Source organism: Xenopus laevis, chromosome 4L, assembly GCF_017654675.1.
Source record: "Xenopus laevis strain J_2021 chromosome 4L, Xenopus_laevis_v10.1, whole genome shotgun sequence".
Taxonomy (NCBI): Eukaryota; Metazoa; Chordata; class Amphibia; order Anura; family Pipidae; genus Xenopus; species Xenopus laevis.
The window spans coordinates 85,182,569-85,205,076 of NC_054377.1; the positions used below are offsets into that span (position 1 = coordinate 85,182,569).

General features: G+C 39.4%; 1 protein-coding gene across 6 annotated transcripts in view; it reads left to right on the forward strand.

Moving 5' to 3' along the window:
* Nucleotides 1–22,508, forward strand: part of gpbp1l1.L (GC-rich promoter binding protein 1-like 1 L homeolog) — a 40,502-nt gene that overhangs the window by 14,960 nt on the left and 3,034 nt on the right. For 3 of the 6 annotated variants that reach the window (XM_018258314.2, XM_018258317.2, XM_018258316.2), the window contains exons 3-10: nucleotides 2,863–2,985; nucleotides 7,286–7,415; nucleotides 9,832–10,124; nucleotides 11,157–11,229; nucleotides 14,636–14,829; nucleotides 18,405–18,545; nucleotides 20,045–20,203; nucleotides 21,314–21,450. In XM_018258314.2, the coding sequence (XP_018113803.1) occupies nucleotides 2,926–2,985; nucleotides 7,286–7,415; nucleotides 9,832–10,124; nucleotides 11,157–11,229; nucleotides 14,636–14,829; nucleotides 18,405–18,545; nucleotides 20,045–20,203; nucleotides 21,314–21,450 (1,187 nt within the window). In that variant the 5' untranslated portion in view covers nucleotides 2,863–2,925. The remainder of the gene's footprint in view (nucleotides 1–2,862; nucleotides 2,986–7,285; nucleotides 7,416–9,831; nucleotides 10,125–11,156; nucleotides 11,230–14,635; nucleotides 14,830–18,404; nucleotides 18,546–20,044; nucleotides 20,204–21,313; nucleotides 21,451–22,508) is intronic. The other 3 variants (XM_018258315.2, XM_018258318.2, XM_018258319.2) reach the window with 2 other exon arrangements.

The window sequence follows — 22,508 nt, forward strand, 5'->3', positions numbered from 1 at the left end:
TCCCCATAGGCTACAATGAAAAGTCGCCTGTGCTAATGCATACGCGGCAATGCGTTTTCTATAGTCGCCCGAAGTTGCCTCCACTGATACACTCCATTGCACTCCATTGGATACAAAGGAGTCTGAGAGATGGTTTTCTGGATAAGTGGTTACTGGATAAGAGATCCTATACCTGTGTATGTACACATGCGCACAGAATATACATACCGGTATTTAGGTATACATGAACAAAATAAATAGACCTTGAGATTGCTGTAGGCCTGGCTATTATATGTGTCCAAGATTTTATCCAAGCATAAGGAATTCATTAAATCTGCTATTATAACATCACCTCTATGTGAACTGTTTGCACTGCTTCAAGTGAAAGTCCTGTTCTTTAAGTTTAAAGGGCTGTCCCTGTGCCTTTTAATTTTTTTTTTATTTGTAACAACAGTTTAACACATTTGTCCTGCATTGACATATCACATGAATGAGGTAGAAAATAGGCTAGCAACATTCAATAAGGGCATGACCACACAGTGGCAGTACCTGGTATGAAAGCCTCAGTTACAATCATAATTGTGTTTAAACACCTTTTTAAAGTAAATTTAAAGTAGGAAGGAAAAATGTCTTTTTTTTTTTATGTGAAAGAATATCTCGCTGTCATTAGTGTCCTTTAATTTGTAAAGAGTAATCATTTCATTTGATTCCTCCTACTAGTTTTGTAGCACATCTTAGGGTCAGAGACACACGCTGCTATTTCGGGAGATTAGCCACCCAGTGACAAATCGCTGCTTCTTCAGGCGATTAATCTCTTTTTCCGAAGTTCCCTCATGGGGAAATTTCAGGCGACTTCGGAAAGCCGAAGCGATCAGAGTGCCGAGGGCAGTTCGGGGGAAGATTAGTCGCTCGAAGGAGAAGTGATTTGTCGCTGGGCGACTAATCCCCCGAAATAGCAGCGTGTGTCTCTGTCCTTAGACTCTTTCAGCTAAAGTCTGAAGGACCGGGCTTCAAAGCTGGACTGTTTAGTTAATGAGACCTTACCAATCATCTATAATGGCAAAATTGTTTTTTTATTCCTCCAGTCAATGCCTTATTTTATGCTAGATAGCACTTTATTTGCATAAGTAGAAACGTTGGCTCATTTATCAACACTAGTTGCTATTGGCTACTGCCAAGGCGCAAACTTGCCCAATTGCGTTCAGTAGAATAAAGTAAGAAAATTTGAGTTTCTATGGGTTACTGCCTAGGTGCAAGTTAGCCCAGTGCAACAAATAAGGCAACTGACTGGCACTGCCTAATGTAGCATTGACTTCAACAAAGCAGACCCCTGAGTTACTCCACTAACACCAGTCTAATTAGAAAATGATCCATATGTTCCACACGGGCAAATACGGACCTCTGAATATTAATGACTGTTCTTTGCATACCTTATAGAGAGCTTGAGTATTGCATTTAATGAGTTACATTGTGCCTTAATTGTTTAGAAATATTTCTCTGCTAATACAAACTTAAATTTACCTACCTGTGTACATAGTGTCATGATTGTTTATGGCTGATACTTTGACCCCTGCCTTTATTTTCTATGCCACAAAATCCCCTAAAAGTAAGGTAAACCCAGGAACAAGATTTTAAGTACATATTCAGACTGATTCAAAATGGGTAAATGTGTTTCTATGCAAAATATAACTGACTGCATATCTTTTGCTAAACTTACTGTTTAGCAAACAGTGTAACTGGAATGGACATTTTACAGCATCTTATATCCAACAAGCACTTGTGTACAAAGACAGAGTATTAAATATGAATTTAACATCTCCCCTAATAAATAGATACAGCAACTTCATCAAAGTATTATATAGCTCATAGAGAGCCTTAAATATTAATTGTAGACTTGAATTTGTTTTCACAATTTGGACCATTCAACTTCTACTGTCAGTGCCTGGTATATATAATTGGAAAAACGGAAATATTTTCTAATCATGAGGGTTTTAGCACTTTTCAGAAATTTAAGGTGTAATTTTCAAAACTTTTTTTGTACCCTTGAGTAGGAAGACCATTTTCTAACGCATGACTTGCATCTCTTGATTAATTGATAGGATCTTCCACATGTTATAAGGATGGCTTTCCTAAATAATAATACAGTGGGTCATTGGAATAGTTTAATGTCTTGTATGCATGTGATTAAGTGTCTTGTGGAGAATAGTAATTACTCATTTCCATGGCTGACCCCAGAGCACTTACAAAAATTAAAAAAAAACAACTATCAGCATTTTTTGTGCTTTGCAAAAGGTAGCTCCATACTTTAGGGAAGTATAGGTCCTGAAAAATTTGTTCAGATCTTCTTGAATTTTTCCGACACAGAGCCTGCAGGAGCATGCGCAGTTGAAGTTATGCCCTGGAGCAGCTTCAACTGCAAAACTTCTGCAGCCTCTGTGTAAGTGGAGCTATTGAAAATAATTAATCAGGCAGAAGATGGTGCCTGTGAACATCGCTGTGCACCTCTGCATGCGTATGATTTGAAAGGAATAAACTGTTCAGAAAAGTAGCAAGGAGGGAGGCCATTTGAAGGGGGACTTGGGTTTAGTTGAGGGTTTAGTTCTCCTTTAAGAACACTGGTTGCGGGGAAAAAACATTGATTCCTTGTCCTTCAAAAACGATTGCAAAATAGCTGATACAGCAGTGTTTGCGTGTATCTGCAACCTTGTAATGCATTAAGTATGTGCACTGATCTTATGCTAGACCTCAACAAGGCACCTGTACCAAAAATATGGAAACCATTGACTTAGAAAATGTATGAAAACTGGGATCTCGGATGGGAGTTTGAAAGTGAAGATGAAAGAAATTATACTTTTGTTACATTAATAAGCTTGTGTTTTTCAGCAGACCAACCCTTGGCCATGAGGTTTAATGCCTCAATTCACTGATAGAAGACTCAGGACCTAAATGGCGCAGCATGACTTTGTTCCTGCGTGGCTTAACTTCTCCACACCACAGTCCACCAAGGTATGGTTCTGCAACATGTACAAAGTGTGGTGAATGGGCTGGTTGGGTTTGGAAAACACATTATCAAAATGTAAGTTTTAAAATTGTAATAAATAAAAACTCAGCCATTTTCTGTTCATGGACACACGAATGCGATGTGGCTGATGGCGGAGCGCTTCCCTTGCACGCCAGCTCCTGCTAAGCCGCAGCTCTCGCGATAGTTCGGCTCCTTCTAGCCGGCTTCCACTGCACACTTCTGTTACCGTTTGCAGAGCGCTGTTCAAAGCAATCACGGAGTCTGGCAGATTAATATCAATATAATGGCTTTATTGAGCGCATTAAAAACTGCTAAGGAGGGGGATCACATTTTCTGTTCATTCCTATGGGATTTTTATAAGCCCATATAGGAATGCATAGAACATTGGTGAGGTTTTTTTGTTTTTTTTTATTATTATTAAAATCACATTTTGATAAATCTGCTCCTTGATTATGCTATCATACACTCTGCTTAATATGTTCTCTCTAAATTGTACGCTTATGCACCAGAACACAATTTTGAGTCCAGCAGCCACAAATAGTTTAGTGCACCCTGAAAGTTTTTTTTTTTTTTTTTCCCTGCTGACAGCCAAAACATTTAGATGAGTCTGTGCTACTTATTGTATAGACATTTAAATGCTATGTAAAAAAAAGTCCACATCACGATTACTTGTGTACACTATTATTACATTTTGAGTACACAGTTTACTTTGCCTCCTATTCAATTGGACAAAACAGTGCCCACTTTCACTCCGTTCCTATGTTTCAACTCTCAAACTACTGAGGCTTCCAAGATATTATTCATTATATGCAGTCAAACTGTTAGTACCTTTATAATGAATTTTGTACTGATCTTGCTGTCATTTCCTCCATCTATTTCTTCATCTGTCGCTTTTACAATTTCTATGCTCTTTTACTTTCTTTGCCTCAATACCTGCACCATATCTTGCCTTCTACCCTCACCATTGACTTTTTTGTTGGCTTAAAAGAAAGCAGAGGGACAAAGCAAGCCTTGGCCTCTGGTTACGTAGTTACATTCCGTATATACTCGAGTATAAGCCGAGTTTTTCAGCATCCAAAATGTGCTGAAAAAAGTCTACCTCGGCTTATACTCGAGTCAGCGGGCAGTAGCTGAGATTGCAGTCACTTTTAATCATTCCTATACCAACAGTTCGCTTGGGGAGAGACTGCAATATCACACAGCGCCCTCTGTTGGTTATATGAAAGAATAACAGTGCACCCTCTGTTGGTTATATGAAAGAATAACAGTGCGCCCTCTGTTGGTTATATGAAAGAATAACAGTGACTGCAATATCACACAGTGCGCTCTGTTGGTTATATGAAAGAATAACAGTGACTGCAATATCACACAGTGCCCTCTGTTGGTTATATGAAAGAATAACACTGACTGCAATATCACACAGTGCCCTCTGTTGGTTATATGAAGGATTAACAGTGATGGCAATATCACACAGAGCCCTCTGTTGGTTATACGAAAGATTAACAGTGATGGCAATATCACACAGCACCCTCTGCACATGGTAGTGGGACAATGCACACAGTAATCCGTTTGGCAATTCTTTATCACCATCAACTTTGCAAAGAAGTCCGGTTGATCGCTGGGGGGGTCGCTTTGGCGGAATGTGCACTGCTGGGAGACAGGGCTGTAGTTGTGTCTAGGCTTCTACTCGAGTCAATACGTTTTCGTAGGTAAAATTAGGTACCTCGGCTTATACTCGGGTCGGCTTATACTTGAGTATATATGGTAGTTAAATCGGGTTGAAAAAAAAAAAAAGTCTTATCAAGTTCAACCCCTTCAAATGAAAACCCAGCATCCATACACACACCCCTCCATACTTTCACATAAATTATACCCATACCTATACTAACTATAGAGTTAAGTATTCCAATAGCCTTTGATATTATTATCTGTCAAAAAAATCATCCAAGCCATTCTTAGGGTAAGGGCACACCTGGCAATTCGGGGAGATTTAGTCGCCAGGCGACTAATCCCCTCTTCTTTGGGGTGACTAATCTCCCCGAATGACTTCCCTCTGTCTTGCCCCGGCTATAATGAAAAGTCGCCTGAGGCATGGCACACGCGGTTCTTCATATTCCGAAGTTGTCTCATGAGCGCCGCGTATGCCATGCCACAGGGGACTTTTCATTATAGCCGGCGCAAGACAGAGGGAAGGCTATTGGGGAGATTAGTCGCCCCAAAGAAGAGGAGATTAGTCACCAGGTGACTAAATCTCCCCGAATAGCCAGGTGTGCCCTTACCCTTAAAGGTATTAACTAAATAAGCCATCACAACATCACCCGGCAGTGCATTCCACAACCTCACTGTCCTGACTGTGAAGAGCTACCTACGTTGCTTTAAATTAAATTTCTTTTCTTCTAGTCTAATGGGGTGGGCTCTGGTGTGGTGATCCACTTTATGGGTAAAAAGGTCCCCTGCTATTTGTCTATAATGTCCTCTAATGTACTTGTAAAGTATAATCATGTCCCCTCGCAAAAGCCTTTTTGCCCCAACTTTTGACAGTCTACCCTCATAATTTGTCTTCCATCCTTCAAACCAGTTTAGTTGTACGTCTCTGCACTCTCTCCAGCTCATTTATATCCCTCTTAAGGACTGGAGTCCAAAACTGCACTACATACTCCAGATGAGGCCTCACCAGGGATCTATAAAGAGGCATAATTATGTTTTCATCCCTTGAGTTAATGCCTTTTTTTATGCAAGACAGAACTTTATTTGCTTTAGTAGCCACAGAATAACACTGCCCAGAATTAGACAACTTGTTATCTACAATGACCCCTAGATCCTTCTCATTTAAGGAAACTCCCAACACACTGCCATTTAGTGTATAACTTGCATTTATATTATTTTTGCCAAAGTGCATAACCTTGCATTTATCAACATTGAACCTCATTTTCCAGTTTGCTGCCCAGTTTTTAAAATCACTCTGCAAAGTGGCAGCATCCTGCATGGAACCTATAGCTCTGCACAATATAGTATCATCTGCAAAAATAGAAACAGTACTTTCAAAGCCCACCTCCAGGTCATTAATAAACAAGTTGAAAAGCAAGGGACCTAGTACAGAGCCCTGCGTCACTCCACTAACAACACTGGTCCAATTGGAAAATGTTCCATTTACCACCACTCTTTGTAGTCTATCTTTTAGCCAGTTCTCTATCCAGGTACAAATACTATGTTCCAGGCCAACATTCCTTAATTTAACCAGTAACCTTCTGTGTGGCACTGTATCAAATGCTTTAGCAAAGTCTAAGTAAAGCACATCCACTGCCATCCCAGAATCGAGGTCCCAGCTAACCTTCTCATAAAAAGAAATTAAGTTAGTCTGGCAAGATCTATTACACATAAAACCATGCTGGAATATACTCATGATTATGATTTGCTATAAAGTCCAGTATCTTATCCTATCTGGTCCTTGCTCTCGCCATCCTCTTCAGTTTAAACTGCTTAGACCTGCCAATTTTTCAGCAGAAATACACTCCCTTGCCACACTGCTGTTTTACTAATGCAGCATTCCATGTTGAATCCATGCTGATCTTGCAACTTGCCTCTGCCATGCCATAGTAGGGAAAGCTAGCACATAATTGATTTGACTCCTGTGACCTCATTCTGCAGTGTTTAGAATGGAACTCTAATATTTAGCCTCTTAGAGTAGCAACCTAACCCATGCATTTTTTTTCTCCATAAAATGAAGTGTGTGATTTGGTGGGAGGAAGCAGGATGGTAGTGAGGGTAAATCATAGAGTAAGTAAAAAAAAAATAAGGGATAGAAGAGAGAAGGAAGGAACTGGAAATGTAGACAAATAATTGATATTTTAGGCTGAAGGCACACTAGTAGATTATTTGCCCATGGTAAATTTGCACTACTGCAAATGCTTTCCCATTGACAATAATTCTCGCTGGTGGTAAACATGCACATTGCTTTTGTTTTGCAGAGTAGCCCGATGTTTCCATGCAAGGAGTGGGTATGTTTTCACACCAGCGATTTATGTTCTTGCCAATGGGAAATCATTTGCAGAAGACTAGATGCTTGTTGTAGAGCAGATATATCATGGGCAACTAATCTCCTAGTGTGACAGCCCTTTTTTTTTTTTTTACATATTACCTGTTCAATAAACATAACTGTGTGTATAAAATATTGTTGTAGAAGGTCTTTGCACCAGTTCCTTTTGCTAATTTGTGCTAAATATTTTGCGCACTTAAAAACCATAGTAACAGATATGCACTTGTTTTTTTTATCTCTTCCATTAGAGCTCTACAGGCGTTGTTGAGAAACATGGTGAACACCATCCCAGGGGTGAGGGACGTTTAGGAGTGAGTCGCAGGAGACATAACTCTTCTGATGGATTCTTCAACAATGGACCCCTCAGAACCACAGGAGGTAAAGAGGTGGAATAGGGTCTTGTTTGCAAATGCACTCTGAACATGCTTCCTTTTATTAAACTAGTAGAATGTAGAATGGTGTCGGATTGGCAGATTACATTTTACAAGTTTGATGCAGTCGCCTGGGTCAGATATAATGATGCTGATGCAAGTGCGTAAACTACATGGAAGGTTTGCCATCCTACGCAACACTGTCGGAAGGAAATGCTGCATTTTCATACGACGAGATAAAAGCTGATCGGGTCTGACCAACTTTTTTTCCCATTGAAATACTTTGACTGTCAAACTACAGCATCCAAACTATCTGATCCAACTTCCATTCTAGCTATGGGGATCAGATCTAATAGGATCCAACCTGTTTGAAGATCAGGGTGGGACCCTTTCCAACTTTAAAGAACCTGTGATCTCTTGCTTAAAGTCCTACCTCTAAAGCCTCTATACTCCATTATATACCCTTCTGTGCTGTATCCCAGAAATGGCCATTAAATAACCCAAATGACAGTACTTTCTAAGAGGCCGAAGCATTGCCTCCATTTTCAGTGCTTTTGTCTCCCACAAAAACAAAAGCTTACATTCACATTTTCCAATATTTTGCCATAAATCTTTACAGCAACTCTGGCACTAAAACATTCCAGTCAGCCAACTACTTAGTTTTGTCAGTGCTGTGTTCACCCCCTCACACACATTTCCCCCCAAAATGTTTTCAGATACAGATAATTACTGCATACTCTGACACTAACTATGAACAGTGTCGTGGATGAATGGTTGTTACTGGGGAGACTGAGGAAGTGGGCAGGGGGGAAGGAATGTGCATGCAAACTCAAGGTGCCCAATCGCCCGTTGTTGCTATGTCCTTCAGAGCTAAGTTGCATATTCTAATGTATTTGATTAACTAATTGAGGTAGAGAACTGGCTATGTGGTAGCCCTGAATTACGGTTAAAATAAATTTACTGAAAGTTACAGAGCAAGTCCCCTAGCAAGCTCGTTGAGCACATGTGTGAGCTATGATCGGGGTCCTCCAATTGGCTAGCCAGACTGAGCATATCGGGACCTGCAAACAAGTTTATTGGCTGCTATGAGCTACTGCATGAGGGAAACCGTTGTGCCCTCTGTTAAATTTAGACAAGTTGATAAAAACGCTTTCCTGCCCGAACCACAATCTCAAAGGGCACCAATCAACTAAAATCATTTACTAAGTAAATACACTATGTGAAAGTTCAATAAATGCTATTTTAAAACAGTTAGAATTGTTTGTTTAATGTAAATCATCAGCTCACTATACATTCTGAAAGATTTCCACTGCAGTTCTAGCTGAGGATTCCTCCTACCTATAGCTTTACAGCCAACAACCGCTCTGAAATCTCGCACATGCTCAGTTGAAATTCCTTGGTTGCTTAGCAACCCTTCTAAGCTGTTTTTAAATCAGCCAAACCTCTGTGTTAGCTGCTATTCAGTAGTGCTGCCACCTTCTGAAAATTAGTGTGTGCCCTTCATTTGCATAATAACATCACCAACAGGGGACAAGATCACGTGATACTTCTAGTGGAGGAGTTGACTAAAACAAGGCATTCTGGATAGAATACTCAAGGCAGTGCTACCATCTGAGCATGCTCTTGAAATTTGCATGTTATAGTCTGTTATAGTCACAGTATGGACTCCCTCAGTATAAGAACCCATTTGACAAAGTAAGGGATTTTTTAAAACCTGCAGTTTTTCTTTAAAAAAAAAAAACTGAATATGTAGTTTGATTAAACGTGTTTGGGTTGTACTGGTCAGATTGTTAATGTGTTTGATTTCGGTGGTGATAGGTGCCATCCGTTAGAGTAATATAGACAGTAACAACTGACCTCCTTATAGGGGTTGCTCACCTTTCAGTTGACTTTTATTATGTTGTAGAGAGGGATATTCTGAGACAAGTTGCAATCGGTTTTCATTTTTTTATTATTTGTTGTTTTTGTTATTTAGCTTTTTATTCAGCAGCTCTCCTATTAGCAGTTTCAGCGGTCTAGTTGCTAGGGTCCAAATTACCCTAGCAACCATGCACTGATTTGAATAAGATGCTGGAATATAGATAGGAGAGGTCTGAATTGAAAGATGAGTAATAAAGTAAAGTAACAATACATTTGTAGCCTCACAGAGCATTTGTTGTTTTTAGATGGGGTCAGTGACCTCCATTTGAAAGCTGGAAAGAGTCAGAAGAAGAAGAAGGCAAATAATTAAAAAAAAAAAATATATATATATATATATATATTTAAAGTAAGACCAACTGAAAAGTTGCTTAGAATCAGCATTTCTGTAACATACTAAAAATTCATTTGAAGGTGAACAACCCCTTTAAAACATGTACCAAATTCCTAAATGTAACCATACAGGGCAGTTTCTTTTGATGCTTTCTCTCCTTGTTTTATTATAGATTCCTGGCACCAGCCTTCTCTCCTGCGCCATGACTCTGTGGATTCTGGTGTTTCTAAAGGCACTAACCTTGGAGCACAGCCTGGTTGGTATGGAGTATCACGTGGGCAAGATGGCAACATGCCGAGAGGAGGAGGAAATGGAACAAATGGGGCAGGAAATGCAGGCCATCGGCATCGTAATGGCAATGCCCTATCTCGTAAAAACCCATCCTTGCAGGAAAAGCAGCCGCCCGAGGCCAGAGAGGAAAAGAACGCGGAAAGAAAGAAGCTGCAGTTTGAAGAAGAAGATTTTGTATGTTGGAGACCTTTTTGCTATAGTTTTTGCTTCCTAGATAATTTGTCATATTTGTGCAGCAGTAGACCTTTATCATTAGAAACGTTTGATAGGTTGAGGATAGACAGTCAGTTTAGTAATTTCAGGTAACAATTAATTACAAAAGCAGACCTAGCAGCGAAAAACAATCCGCATGACCTATAGGCAACTTTTAATGTACCTTTTCTTGGTAATGCGAAGCGCCGATGGCGGAGCTCACCGCGGCACTGCGTCTCAGACTGGTCGCTAGCTCTGGCGACACTTCGGCAACTCATCCGAAGATTCCAATACTGAAAGCAAATGACTCGCATATGGAGCGCAGACCAATTCATGCCGAAGACGCCTGTTGTGATATCAATGCACGTTTATTTCTGCATACAGTGTACAGTACCCTGTATGCAAAAATAAAGCCACATTGATATCATAACAGGCGTATTCGGCATGAATTCGTCTGCGCTCTGTATGCGAGTCATTTGCTTTCAACTATTAATGTACGTTAATATTTTGAAGAGTAGGCTTTTAATGTCTGTATCACTTAAAAGTGCTTTGAATGCTTAAGATCTGTTGATTCCCTTAGATTCTTGGCCTTTATCACCAATAAAATGAAGGATCTTCATGTACACGTGAATATAATTTAGACCCTTCTCTTGTAAAAATGTTATTTGCCTCATAAGGTCTATTTCCAGTTAATTAACTTATTAATACTGTGTTAAACATAAACAAGACAGTAGGTATTTATCTACACATATTGGAGGGTTTTTTCATCTATCAAATAATTAAAAATGCTATTTATCATTATAAATATTTACAAGTCAAAAGACCACTAGTGAAAAAAATATATAGTGTGTGTTTGTTCAGCAACAAGTACATAAAAATTTGGAAAAGTTAAAGTTGTACTTTGTTCAAGTATGGTTTTTAATCAATATCACTGCATTCTTAACAGCTTATCTTTTAACTGCTAAGCAAGGAGAGTCCACTGCTACAACTGAACTTATTTTGCTTTTATTGCAGCCATCTTTAAATCCTGAAACTGGCAAGCAAGTTATCCAGATCAAACAGACGGGGGCCCTTACAGGAGTTTGGGGTATTTTATGCTATGTTTTTTTCTACAAATATACGCACACCTAGTTTATAGCATATAGGACATTGGTAGCGGAAGGTTTTTAACATTTGCCCCCGTGTTTGCTCATTCAGGTCAATGTGCAGAATGTACTCTGTCCACTGAATGAGTAATCAATCAAGTAAATAATGTTTGGCTTTTTTATGAATACATATTCGTGATATTGCACAAATCATTGCCTTTATCCACAAGTAAATATAGTGCAACTGTGAAAAACAATGTTAAAGATGTTATAAGCCATAATTTTGCTTGCATGGAGTGTACTATTTCTGATGTATTTCTTGAAACAACAGAAGCATTGTTGTGCTTTATGGCTGAAATTCTGGTATACATGCAGGATCAGAGCTGTTAAATAGGATCAATTACGCTTTATATAAATGGCTCATCATTTAATACACTGCTGTTCGGTATGCATGAGGATGATTCATTTTTGATAACTAGTCTTAATTGAGACAAAATGTATGCACTGAATTTATAAACCATATAAATATATGAACTTCTGACCGAAAATGCAAAATCTCATTAAATGTTATGCCAAAAATGTAATTATTGTAGTACAGTATTCTTTTTTGATGTCTTTAGCAGGTCAGATTCATGTGACTGGGCTCCTTATTAGTCATTTCTCCAATGTCTGCTTGGGGGACACAGGGAACCATGGGGTATAGCTGTTGCCACTAGGAGGTAGGACATGACCAGAAGAAAACTAGCTCCTCCTCCACTGGCTATACTCCCCAGCAGGCGGAGCCTAGGTCAGTTTTTTGTTGTGTCCTCAGGAGGTTAAGATATATCTCTCTTCACTGCAAGCGTTTGTCAGTTTTCTGAACATTTTGAGATGTTCAAGGCACCTACACTGTGTAGCATGCCCTCACCTGTCGTCTCCCAATATGGGAACTGTGCCTGGGGTCTTCAGTGCTGAACAGCTTGACCATCCAGCATAACAACCCTCTCTCATTATATATAGGAGGAGTCTGACTGGCCAGAACACAGACGATTCAACACCCAGGAGGTTACGTATCAAGCAACCCTCGGGGCCCTTCCCCTCTCACAGGGCAAGGCAAATTGCACTGGAGCTTAGTGCAGGGGAATACTCTTTCTCCTGACTTCACTGACAGGAAGGGTAACCAGTTAGATCCCTCCCCGAGGCAGACCGATTGAGCGCAACATACCAGGCACCGGTCGACCCAGCAGCAGACCGTTGGGGAGAGCAAGGTCCCTTGAAATTCGCGCCCGCAGGCGATCCAATACCTGCTACCACCCACACAGACCAGACCTCTCAAGGGCAAGTGGCGCCCACACAAGCAGACCCTCCAGCAGCCTCAGGTCAGTCCATCCCAGACTGGGTAGCACATTCCCAAACTAGCTCTATGTCTAGACAAGCTTCTCTCTCACCTAGACAATCAGAAGGCAGAGAGGGTTGGCTTCAGGGGGTCTAAGCGCAGGGCACCTTCCCCATCAGACGACAAGAGTGCCAGTAATTCCAGGGACCCTTCTCCTACACCCCCAGAGGGGGAGGAAGGGCTATGCTTATCAGAGGGTGAGTTATCCCATAATTGTGCGTGCTCTTGCAAATCTGAGCTCTCTTCCGAAGCAGTAGATGCATTAATAACTTCAGTCCTGGAAACCCTTAACATACAGGAACCGGAGACTAACGCTGACGTCTCCAAAGGACTGTTTAAGAGAAACGGCAGATCTTCACCCTCCTTCCCAGCGCACTCCCAAATGAAGCAGATAATCCAAAAGGACTGGGATGAACCCGAAAGTCGTTTTCAGCCAAACCGCAGGTTCCTCAAGCTCTATCCTTTTTCTGCAGAAACCATTGAACCACCCTCCGTGGATGCTCAGCTCAGGGTATCCTGATGAAGGGAGGTTGTACCCCCCGAAACGTTGATATTGGTGGTGTAAACCAATAAAAAGAAGGGGCACTTTCCCCACTGCAGAAAATTTGTGTGTGTGCGCGGATCCGTCTACAGGGAGTGGCCCATGTGGCACCACCATTCAAAGCACCTTTGCCAACATGGGATCTCGCACTAGTCTTAAAAGCGATCCAACGGGCACCAGTGGAACCAATTGCATCAGTACCACTTCAGTGGGTCACATGGAAGACTGTATTCCTAATTGCGATTGCCTCGGCGAGGAGGGTGCCAAGTTGAGCGCCCTATCATGCAGAACTCCCTTCCTCACCTTCCATCCTGACAGGGCAGTTCTTCGTACTGTGCCCTTCTTTCTACCAAAAGTGGTCACGGCCTTCCACATTAATCAGGAGATAACCATCCCTACATTCTGTCCATTGCCAGCAAACACCAAGGAAGCAGCTCTATGTACCTTTGGTCCAGTTCTTCCCCATAAATTCTATTTACACAGGGTCAGCGACATTCGCAGAGCAGATTCCCTATTTGTCCTCAGTTCTGCCCCACAACGGGAATAGTCAGCCTCAAAAGCTTGCGTCTCCATATGGATCAAGCAGGCGATTCAGCAGGCTTACACAGAACAAAGACTGACTCCTCCAGACAAGATAAAGGCTCACTCCACTAGGGGTACGAGCATGACCTGGGCCTTTCGAAATCAGGCCTCAGCAGAACAGCTGTGCAAAGCAGCCACGTGGACTTCAATCCACTCTTTCACAAAATTCTACCATACTTTTGCAGCACAAGACACGCTTCGGCAGAAAAGTGCTCCAAGCCACAGTGGCATCTTACACTTAAGGCCTCTATCCCAGCTCCATATACATGGGACAGCTTTGGTACGTCCCCATGGTTCCCTATGTCCCCCAAGCAGACATTGGAGAAAAAGAGATTTTGTGTACCCACCGTAAAATCTCTCTCTAGTCACTTGGGGGACACTGCTTCCCTCCCTGTATGGAAGCTCTCTTATGTTTTCAGTTTACATGCGTGATAAGTTAGTTATATACTTAATATTATGGTTCAATTAAAACCTCCTTCGTTCCTCTTTGGGACAAACTGACCTAGGCTCTGCCTGCTGGGGGGTATAGCCAGTGGAGGAGGATCTAGTTTTCTTCTCGTGTCCTACCTTCTAGTGGCAACAGCTATACCCCATGGTTCCCTGTGTCCTCCAAGCGACTAGAGAGAAAGATTTCAAAAATAACAAAATCTTTTTTTTTTTTAAAATGAGCAATCATTTTTATTCCTATGCATGGGATATGTGGACATTCTGATGTTAGTGCTCTTAAAACAATGGGCAGCAGCAGATTGCATTTTCTCTGCTTGCATAGATGCACCAGTGGAGGAAATGCTGTGTGTGCCCCTAGCCATATTTGTGTTTTTGACCGAGAAATTCAAAAATATAACTTGGTATCTAATGAATGTAAACCAATCCTTTTTGTAGTTACGTTTTTTCCCTTCTCCAATTACAGAAAATCCTCCCAGTGCCAAGCAGCCTCTCAAGATGCTGGTCATCAAAAAAATCTCAAAGGAGGATCCATCAGCCTTTTCTGCTGCATTTGCAACTCCAGTACCCCATATTTCTAATGGCTCAAACAAAACCAACCCATCTGGACCAATTGTGTACAAAAATCTGGTCCCTAAACCAGCAGCTTCTTCAATAAAGGTACTACTATGCTCTCAATATTTTACTAATTAATGAATGTGTTAATTTATATGGCATAGAGGGTTGAAATATTTGGTTTCAGACAAATAGAGGATTGGCAGGGCAAAGTGCAGTCCTGAGTTCTGTAGTACAGTTATGCTGATCGAGTGTTTGCCATTTCTAACAAAAGCATATATTATTTAATAAATAATGTTACAAATAGTTTTTATTAAAGGGGAACTATCACAAAAATGAAAATTTAATATAAGCTTCATCGTACTGAAATGAGACTTTCTGAATACAATCAATTAAAAAATTCTGTACCATTTCTGAAATAATCAAGTTTATCTTTACTATTCCTCTCTCAGCATCAGTTTCTCCTCATTCTCTCTGTATGAAGGAGTTTGGTGTCAAGACATTCATTGACAGTTAGATCCAATATATCTTATGGGGGGCTCCTTTTGCCTAGAACAGTGCTGTCCAACTTCTGTGGTACAGAGGGCCGGAATTTTTCTGGTCTACATGGTGTAGGCCTGATAATGGAAGCCAGTGTTATCCACTCCCTGTTTATACCACACCCGTTACCCCATGTCCGCATTAATAGCACACCACAAAACCAAATGGTTGGTGCTCACTGCAGAGATATCACTCATATGTGAAAAAAGTTGTCTCCTGTGGATAACACAGCACCACCAGCACATGATTAAACACCTTAGGGCCCCCTAAAGATAATTTTCAAATGCTAACAAATCCCCAGAATAAATACTAAGCTTATGTTTCACAGACAGAGCAGGGCACACACACAGGGAGCACAAGGAAGGCAGACACTGGCAGAATATGGCACAGAGAGTATGGCACACCCAAGGAGAATAGGACAGGCAGAGTATGGTGCACACACAGGGAGCATAGGGCAGACAAACTAAGGCACATACAGTGAGCATAGAGCAGGCAACGTATGACGCACACAAGGAGCATAGAGCAGGAAAAGTTTGACACACACAGGGAGCATAGGGAAGTCAGAACAGAGCTGGAAACATGGAAACCCATCAGAACCACTCTAAGATGTAATACATACAGTGACAGTGCTGGTGCCTTATTAGCATTTTGAATAAAGTGTGAACAATGTGGGCAGTTTCAGTCTGGGTCTCAGGTGTGAACAGTAAAGGGATTTAGCATGTGAACAATACAGGTGTCACAAGTGTGAACAATACAGGGGAGATTACATGTGGGAACAATACAGGGAATTCCAGTCTGAATCTGAGGTTTAAACAATGCAGCGGCAAATTAATCTCTGTACTGATACCTTTTAAAGCTTTCACATGGTAAACAGACACAGCAGGTAGACTTTCATGTGGGGGCCACACAAGGGACGGAGGCGAACAGCATGCGGCCTGCACGGGCTGCCAGTTGAACAAACCGGGCCTAGAAGATGTATTAGAGCTCACTCCAGCCAGACATCTACATTCAGGATTTGTTTAAAAGGCAGTTATTTTGTTAGATTTTATTTGACCTGGAATCCGTTATTTGAGTGAGCGCTAATACAGCTAATCGGAAAGGAGACCCCCCTATATGATATATTGGATTTAACTGTCCATTATTATCTGACACCCAACTGCTGCGTGAAGAGAAACAGATGCTGAGAGAGGAATAGTGAATATAAACTTGATTATTTCAGAAACCGTACAGAATGTTGGATTGTATTTAGAAAGTTTCTTATTTCAGTATGAGGAAGCTTGTTAAATTTTCATATCACAAGAGGTCCCCTTTAAATTAAATATTTACAATAACAGTTCATTGTTGAAGTAGTGCATTGGTAAATATCAAAGATCATCAGAGGGGGTTGGAATAGAACATGCCCCTTCTCGCAGATTTAATCTTGTGTTGCCTGTGTCCGATTATTAACAATTACAGGCAGACCTTGATCGTACAAGAGCTATAGAATTTTTTGATAACCTTTTTAAAACTTATTTTGCAACAGTCCATTTGGCCACTTATCATTTTACATAAGTTTTTTGAATTGCGATCCTGTTGTGCGGGGGGTGCCCCAAGGGCATTGTGCTAATTATCTTTTTAAGCTCTGTACGGTATTGAATTCAATCTTTTATACTTCTTCTTTCTCAATATTCTTAAAGGTACTCCGGTTTGTGGTTTTATAGGAAGTCTAGTTCTCTTAATAATGACAGTATAAGGTAATCTTGAGACCACAGCCCGGGATACTTTGACATCTTAGACTTTGTGGTGTCCCTTAGTTAGCTAAAATTTGAGACAGTTTCTTTGGGACAACTCCACCTCTCTTATTTTCCTTTTCCAGCGCATTTCATGAATTCAACCAAGAGTTTAATTAATTGTCGATATCAATTCATCGTATCGTTATAATTAATTATCCTTTGATTTTCTAATACTCACTAAATAAAACTTATATAATTAATTAGATTAGGAATTTGGGATAAATTTCAATCTGAGTAGATCCATTTTACAAGCACGTGGCACTTTCTCACGTTTCGACCAGAAGCTAGTATAAAATCAAAGAGTTAACTGAATGAACTAAGCTTACATGGTCAACATAATTAAGAGTTTCCAAATCTGGTGAAAGGATTAATCACTGAGGTTAATATATAATTTATTATTCACTATTTATAAGCACAATGCACTTTTTGTAAAAAGGTCTCTGAATTAATCAATAACTGAAATCAAGGGTTTGAATACTTAAAAAAAAGGTATTGATTATGAACATTTAATGAATTTAAGGTGATTAATTTAATGAATTGATGAATTGGTAATAGGAGTCATTCTAAACGTTCTTATTTAAGTGTGAATTATACGGGGTACTTTTCTCTTTTCCTTCTATACAATTACAAATTCCCCAATATTTTCCAGAATTGAGGATTTATTTAGATACTGAACGGAGATTGTTTAGATTATGAAGAGAGCCATTTTCTTGCTATTTGCATTCATGCTGCTACTAAAAATAAATAAATAAACACATAAACCTGATAGTCTTCTGGTTCACTGCAGTCCTGTAAATACCGGCACCATTTCCTTACGGGAATATCTGCTGTTTTGCATTTGTGAGTACTGTGTGATGAGATATAAATATTAAGGACATTGAAACATTTTGTGCCTTAAGCTACTAAATATGCCTTACCCTTTAAACAAAGCAAATATATTTAAGATGGCCAACTACGTTAAAGTCACCCCCAGTGTGGATATTAATGTGTGATTATGTATTGAACTGCTTTGACACTTGTGTAGTCATTTGTTATTCGGTAGAAAATCTTTAATTTACCTTTTAAAATATATTTTTCATGATACCAAGGTTTGGTCCATATGCATGCCTGTCATCCTCAAGCTCACTATCACCAGCATCATATTAATTGTGTGATGTTGGGAGGGTAACAAGCAGCTCAGGATGGATGTTAGCAGATTGTTAGCTTTGCATCCACTGAAGCAGCCCTGAAAAATGAATTTTCCATTGAAATGAGGTTCATTTTAATTATGTCCATACAAGCCGCAAGTCTAATAACGTGGTTAAATGAATGACTTTAATATAGTGCAGAGTTACCCAGCAGTGAGATCGGCATGTATCTCTGTTGCAGTCTGGTCCCTGGAAGTCCAATGGCCGTGAATCCAAATCTGGCTTGTTTTTTTCCAACCGAGATTCTGCCTTCACCAGCCCAGTTTTGGCCACCAAACCAGTAGTGCAGGCTCCAGCACCTCTATTTTCTACCCCAAAAGAGGTAAGGAGCAAGCATAGTCTTCCTTGTACAGGTATATGATTCGTTATCTGGAAACCCATTATCCAGAAAGCTCCAAATTACAGAAAGGCCATCTCCCATAGACGCCATTATAATCAAATAATTCAGATTTTAAAAATGATTTCCTTGTAGTAATAATAGTACCTTTATTTGTCTTCCCAATTAAATTAAAACTATACCCCTCAAAAATGTAGGTCTCTATACAAGTCTATTGCATAAAACAGCTTATATGTAAAACCCTGCTTCATGTAAATAAACCATTTTCATAATATAATTTTTTAGTAGTATGTGCCATTGGGTAATCATAAATAGAAAATTGCCATTTTAAAAAAATAAGTACCGCCCCCTGGGATTGTATGATTCACGGTGCACATAAACATACCAAACAAATATACTTGTTAGGTCACATGAACCAATTAAAGGAACAGTAACGTCAAAAAATAAAAGTATTTTAAAGTAATGAAAATATAGTGCAGTGTTGCCCTGCACTGGTAAAACTGGTGTGTTTGCTTAAGAAACACTACTATTGTTAATATAAATAAGCTGCTGTGTAGCAATGGGGGCAGACATTCAAAAGAGAAAAGGCTCATGTTACACAGCAGATAGCAGATAAGCCCTGTCTGTCTAATGGTGTTATCTGTTATCCATTAGTTAACCTGTGCCATATAGCCGTTTTTCAATTTCCGCCATTGCTCCACAGCAGCTTGTTTATATAAACTATAGTAGTGTTTCTGAAGCAAACACATCAGTTTTACCAGTGCAGGGCAACAGTATATGATATTTTCATTACTTTAAAACACTTACATTTTTTGGTGTTACTGCTCCTTTAACAGGCAGAGTTGTGTCTTTTGAATCAACACTTCTTCCGTTTACGGTTGTAGTATTTCTGGTCAGGTGATCTGAGGCAGCACACAGACCATCACGAAATGGTGGATTAAGGCAAGAGATGTAAAAGGGCAATATTTACTTAAATATATATTCCAATTTGATAAGATTCTTTAATATGCCACTTAATTTGATATAAATGATCTGTTGCTCAAGTATTCATTTTAGGGCTATAGTTTTTCCTTTAATCCTTATTGGATGCAAAACAATCCTATTGGGTTTAATTGATGTTTAAGTAGACTTAAGGTGTGAAAATATAAATTACGGAAAGATTCCTTATCTGGAAAACCCCAGGTCCCTGAGCATTCTGGATAACAGCTCCCATACCTCTATAAATTTTTTTTTTTGCAGTATCCAAACAGAGTAATTGTAATTTTATTTTCTTGCTCGAGCATAATCTCCAGATTGAGAATAGTTTTTTCCAGTTGTTAGACTACAAAAAAGTTTGCTATCAAATGCATATAATATAACTTATATAACTTAAATAATTTGGAAGTTTTTCCCCCCTCTGTACAAAACCGGTAAAGAGTTGCATAAGATGTATGTCATGTGTTGCTAAATTGTAAATGAAAGGATTCTATTTATATTTTTTGCAGGGCACCGCCAGTGTAACACCTCCTTTAGAGCTTGGCATTTCACGACTTACTAGGATGACTCGGCGCACCCCTGACAGAAAGAGTGAGTTTCTCAAAGCACTGAAGGATGAACAAGACGTGGATCCAACTGAGGACAGAGATGGCGATAAACTAGAAGATGTAAGAAAATTGCAGATTTGTTTATATTTGTCTTCTCTTTTATATCCAACGGAAGCCTACATAGCATGTCTCTCTGGTGCGACATAGAAAACCCAGTTCAATTGTCTCGTACGAGAGAATCCTTAAATGCTCCTTATTTTTTAACACAAACATGCTCTAGTCAACAGGTTTATCACATACGTGCTCTAGTCAACATTTTTCAGATCTTCTGTGTAGGGTGTTCGAGGCACTTAAAGCGGACCTGTCACCCAGACATAAAAAGCTGTATAATAATAAATGTCCTTTTCAAATTAAACATGAAACCTAAATATTTTTTTTATTTAAGCATTATAGTACAGGTATGGGACTGTTATGCAGATTTCTCTGAACCTGGGGTTTTCCAAATAAGGGGTATTTCTGTAATTCGGAACTGCATACCTTCAGTCTACTAAAAATCATTTAAACATTAAATAAACCTAACCCAATAGGATTGTTTTGCCTCCAATAAGGATAAATTACCTTGTACTTTATGGTAACCAAGATGTATTGTTTTATTATTACTGAGAAAAAAATGATTTATGTTTAAAAAAAAATAATGTAATTGTTTCAAATGACGTCTATGGGAGATCCCATAATTCTGAACTTTTTGGATAATGGGTTACTGAATAACAGATGCTATACCTGCACTTCTGGTCCAAAAGAACTAATAACCAGTCCCCTTAAAAGCCCGAATGATGAGCTACTCAAAGGCTGCTGCTTAGATAAGGGAGAGGTTGGTTTACTCGTAGACGGGGAGCTCAAAACAAATTGACCTGTTAATAAAGCAAGTGGGTGGTGAGTTCAGTGAACATAGCCCAACCTTCAAATTGATGCACAAAAATAGGAAAATGTTTGTTTTAAATTAAAACAATAGGCAAAATGTTATGTCAACATAAGTCCTATTTAGCCCAAAGATATATTTAGGTGTATACTGTCCCTTTAAAAGCCAGCCAAGGACTATCAATAATCTCTGGATTTTGGGTTCATCCTGCTTGCCTCCAGCCCCACATAGCAGTTAGTGTTTTAAATAATTGTATTGTTTTGTGTAGAGTAAAACTTTCTAATCCTGCATATGTTTCTTACGTGTTCAAGGTGCAAATGCAGAGCCCTTCAGAACTGAATGACATGGAAGGAGAGCAGATTGAAGAAGGTTGCCATCACAACGGCATCTCTGGTTCTCAGGAAGAAAGCCACGAGAGACTGTCATACTCACTGGAAGCTGAGCACAGGTATAATTACGTATATATTTCGGTATATAGCCTAAGTACAACAGTCCTTCAACACATTTATATATACTACTACTAGATAGATAGATTTACATATATATTTACTTACCCACATTTTATACTTATTCTGGTTCTCTACAAACGTCTTTTCTTGTGCCTGTATAAGCACTTGATTATTTTACAGTTGCCCTGATCCTTCCCTACATGTTTCTGATATATCTTGTTTTGGTGGAATGTTACATTGCTGTTGACTTGCTGCAAATCTGTAAAATACTTGCTGCTTCTTTCATAGATTTTGCAGTGAATGGTGATGCTGTATATCAGTCCTTTTCATAACAAGTGTGTAATATACATTAGTGAAATGATGTCTCTATGGGATAAGCCTAAAATTTCATTCAACAACCTGATTACTACAAACAATCTTGTTTAGTGCTGTTCAGGACACCCTACTCCAGTTGTAAACAGATGATGCCTGTAGTAGAATAATAAAGTACCCGCTCTTGTAAATTATATAGTGAATAAAGTACCCCCTCTTGTAAAATATAGGGATTTTATAAGTTACTGAGGAGTTTCATGACCATATAAAAACACGAGGCCGAAGGACGAGTGTTTTTATACAGGTCGTGGAACTCCTATTTTGCAACTGGGGGTACTTTATTATAATACACAAGTGTCAGTGAGTCATGTGACAGAAATGACATCAGAACTCACCGTTTATAATACTATAAGGATATAATTTACAAGATATTCATGACTTTTGTGTATTATAAGGATATTATAAGTTACTGAGGAGTTCCATGACCACAAGTGTTTTTATACAGGTCACGGAACCCCAAGGTGACTTCCGATATCCTCATATTTTGGAACAGGGGTACTTTATTATTATAATACACAAGTTTCAGTGAGTCATGTGACAAATTACATCACTAGGCTCTGATTATAACCGATGGCCTCACTAAGCACTGTTTATAGGGATATAATTTACAGGATATTCATGGCTCTTGTGTATTATTTATATATATATATATATATATATATATATATATATATATATATATATA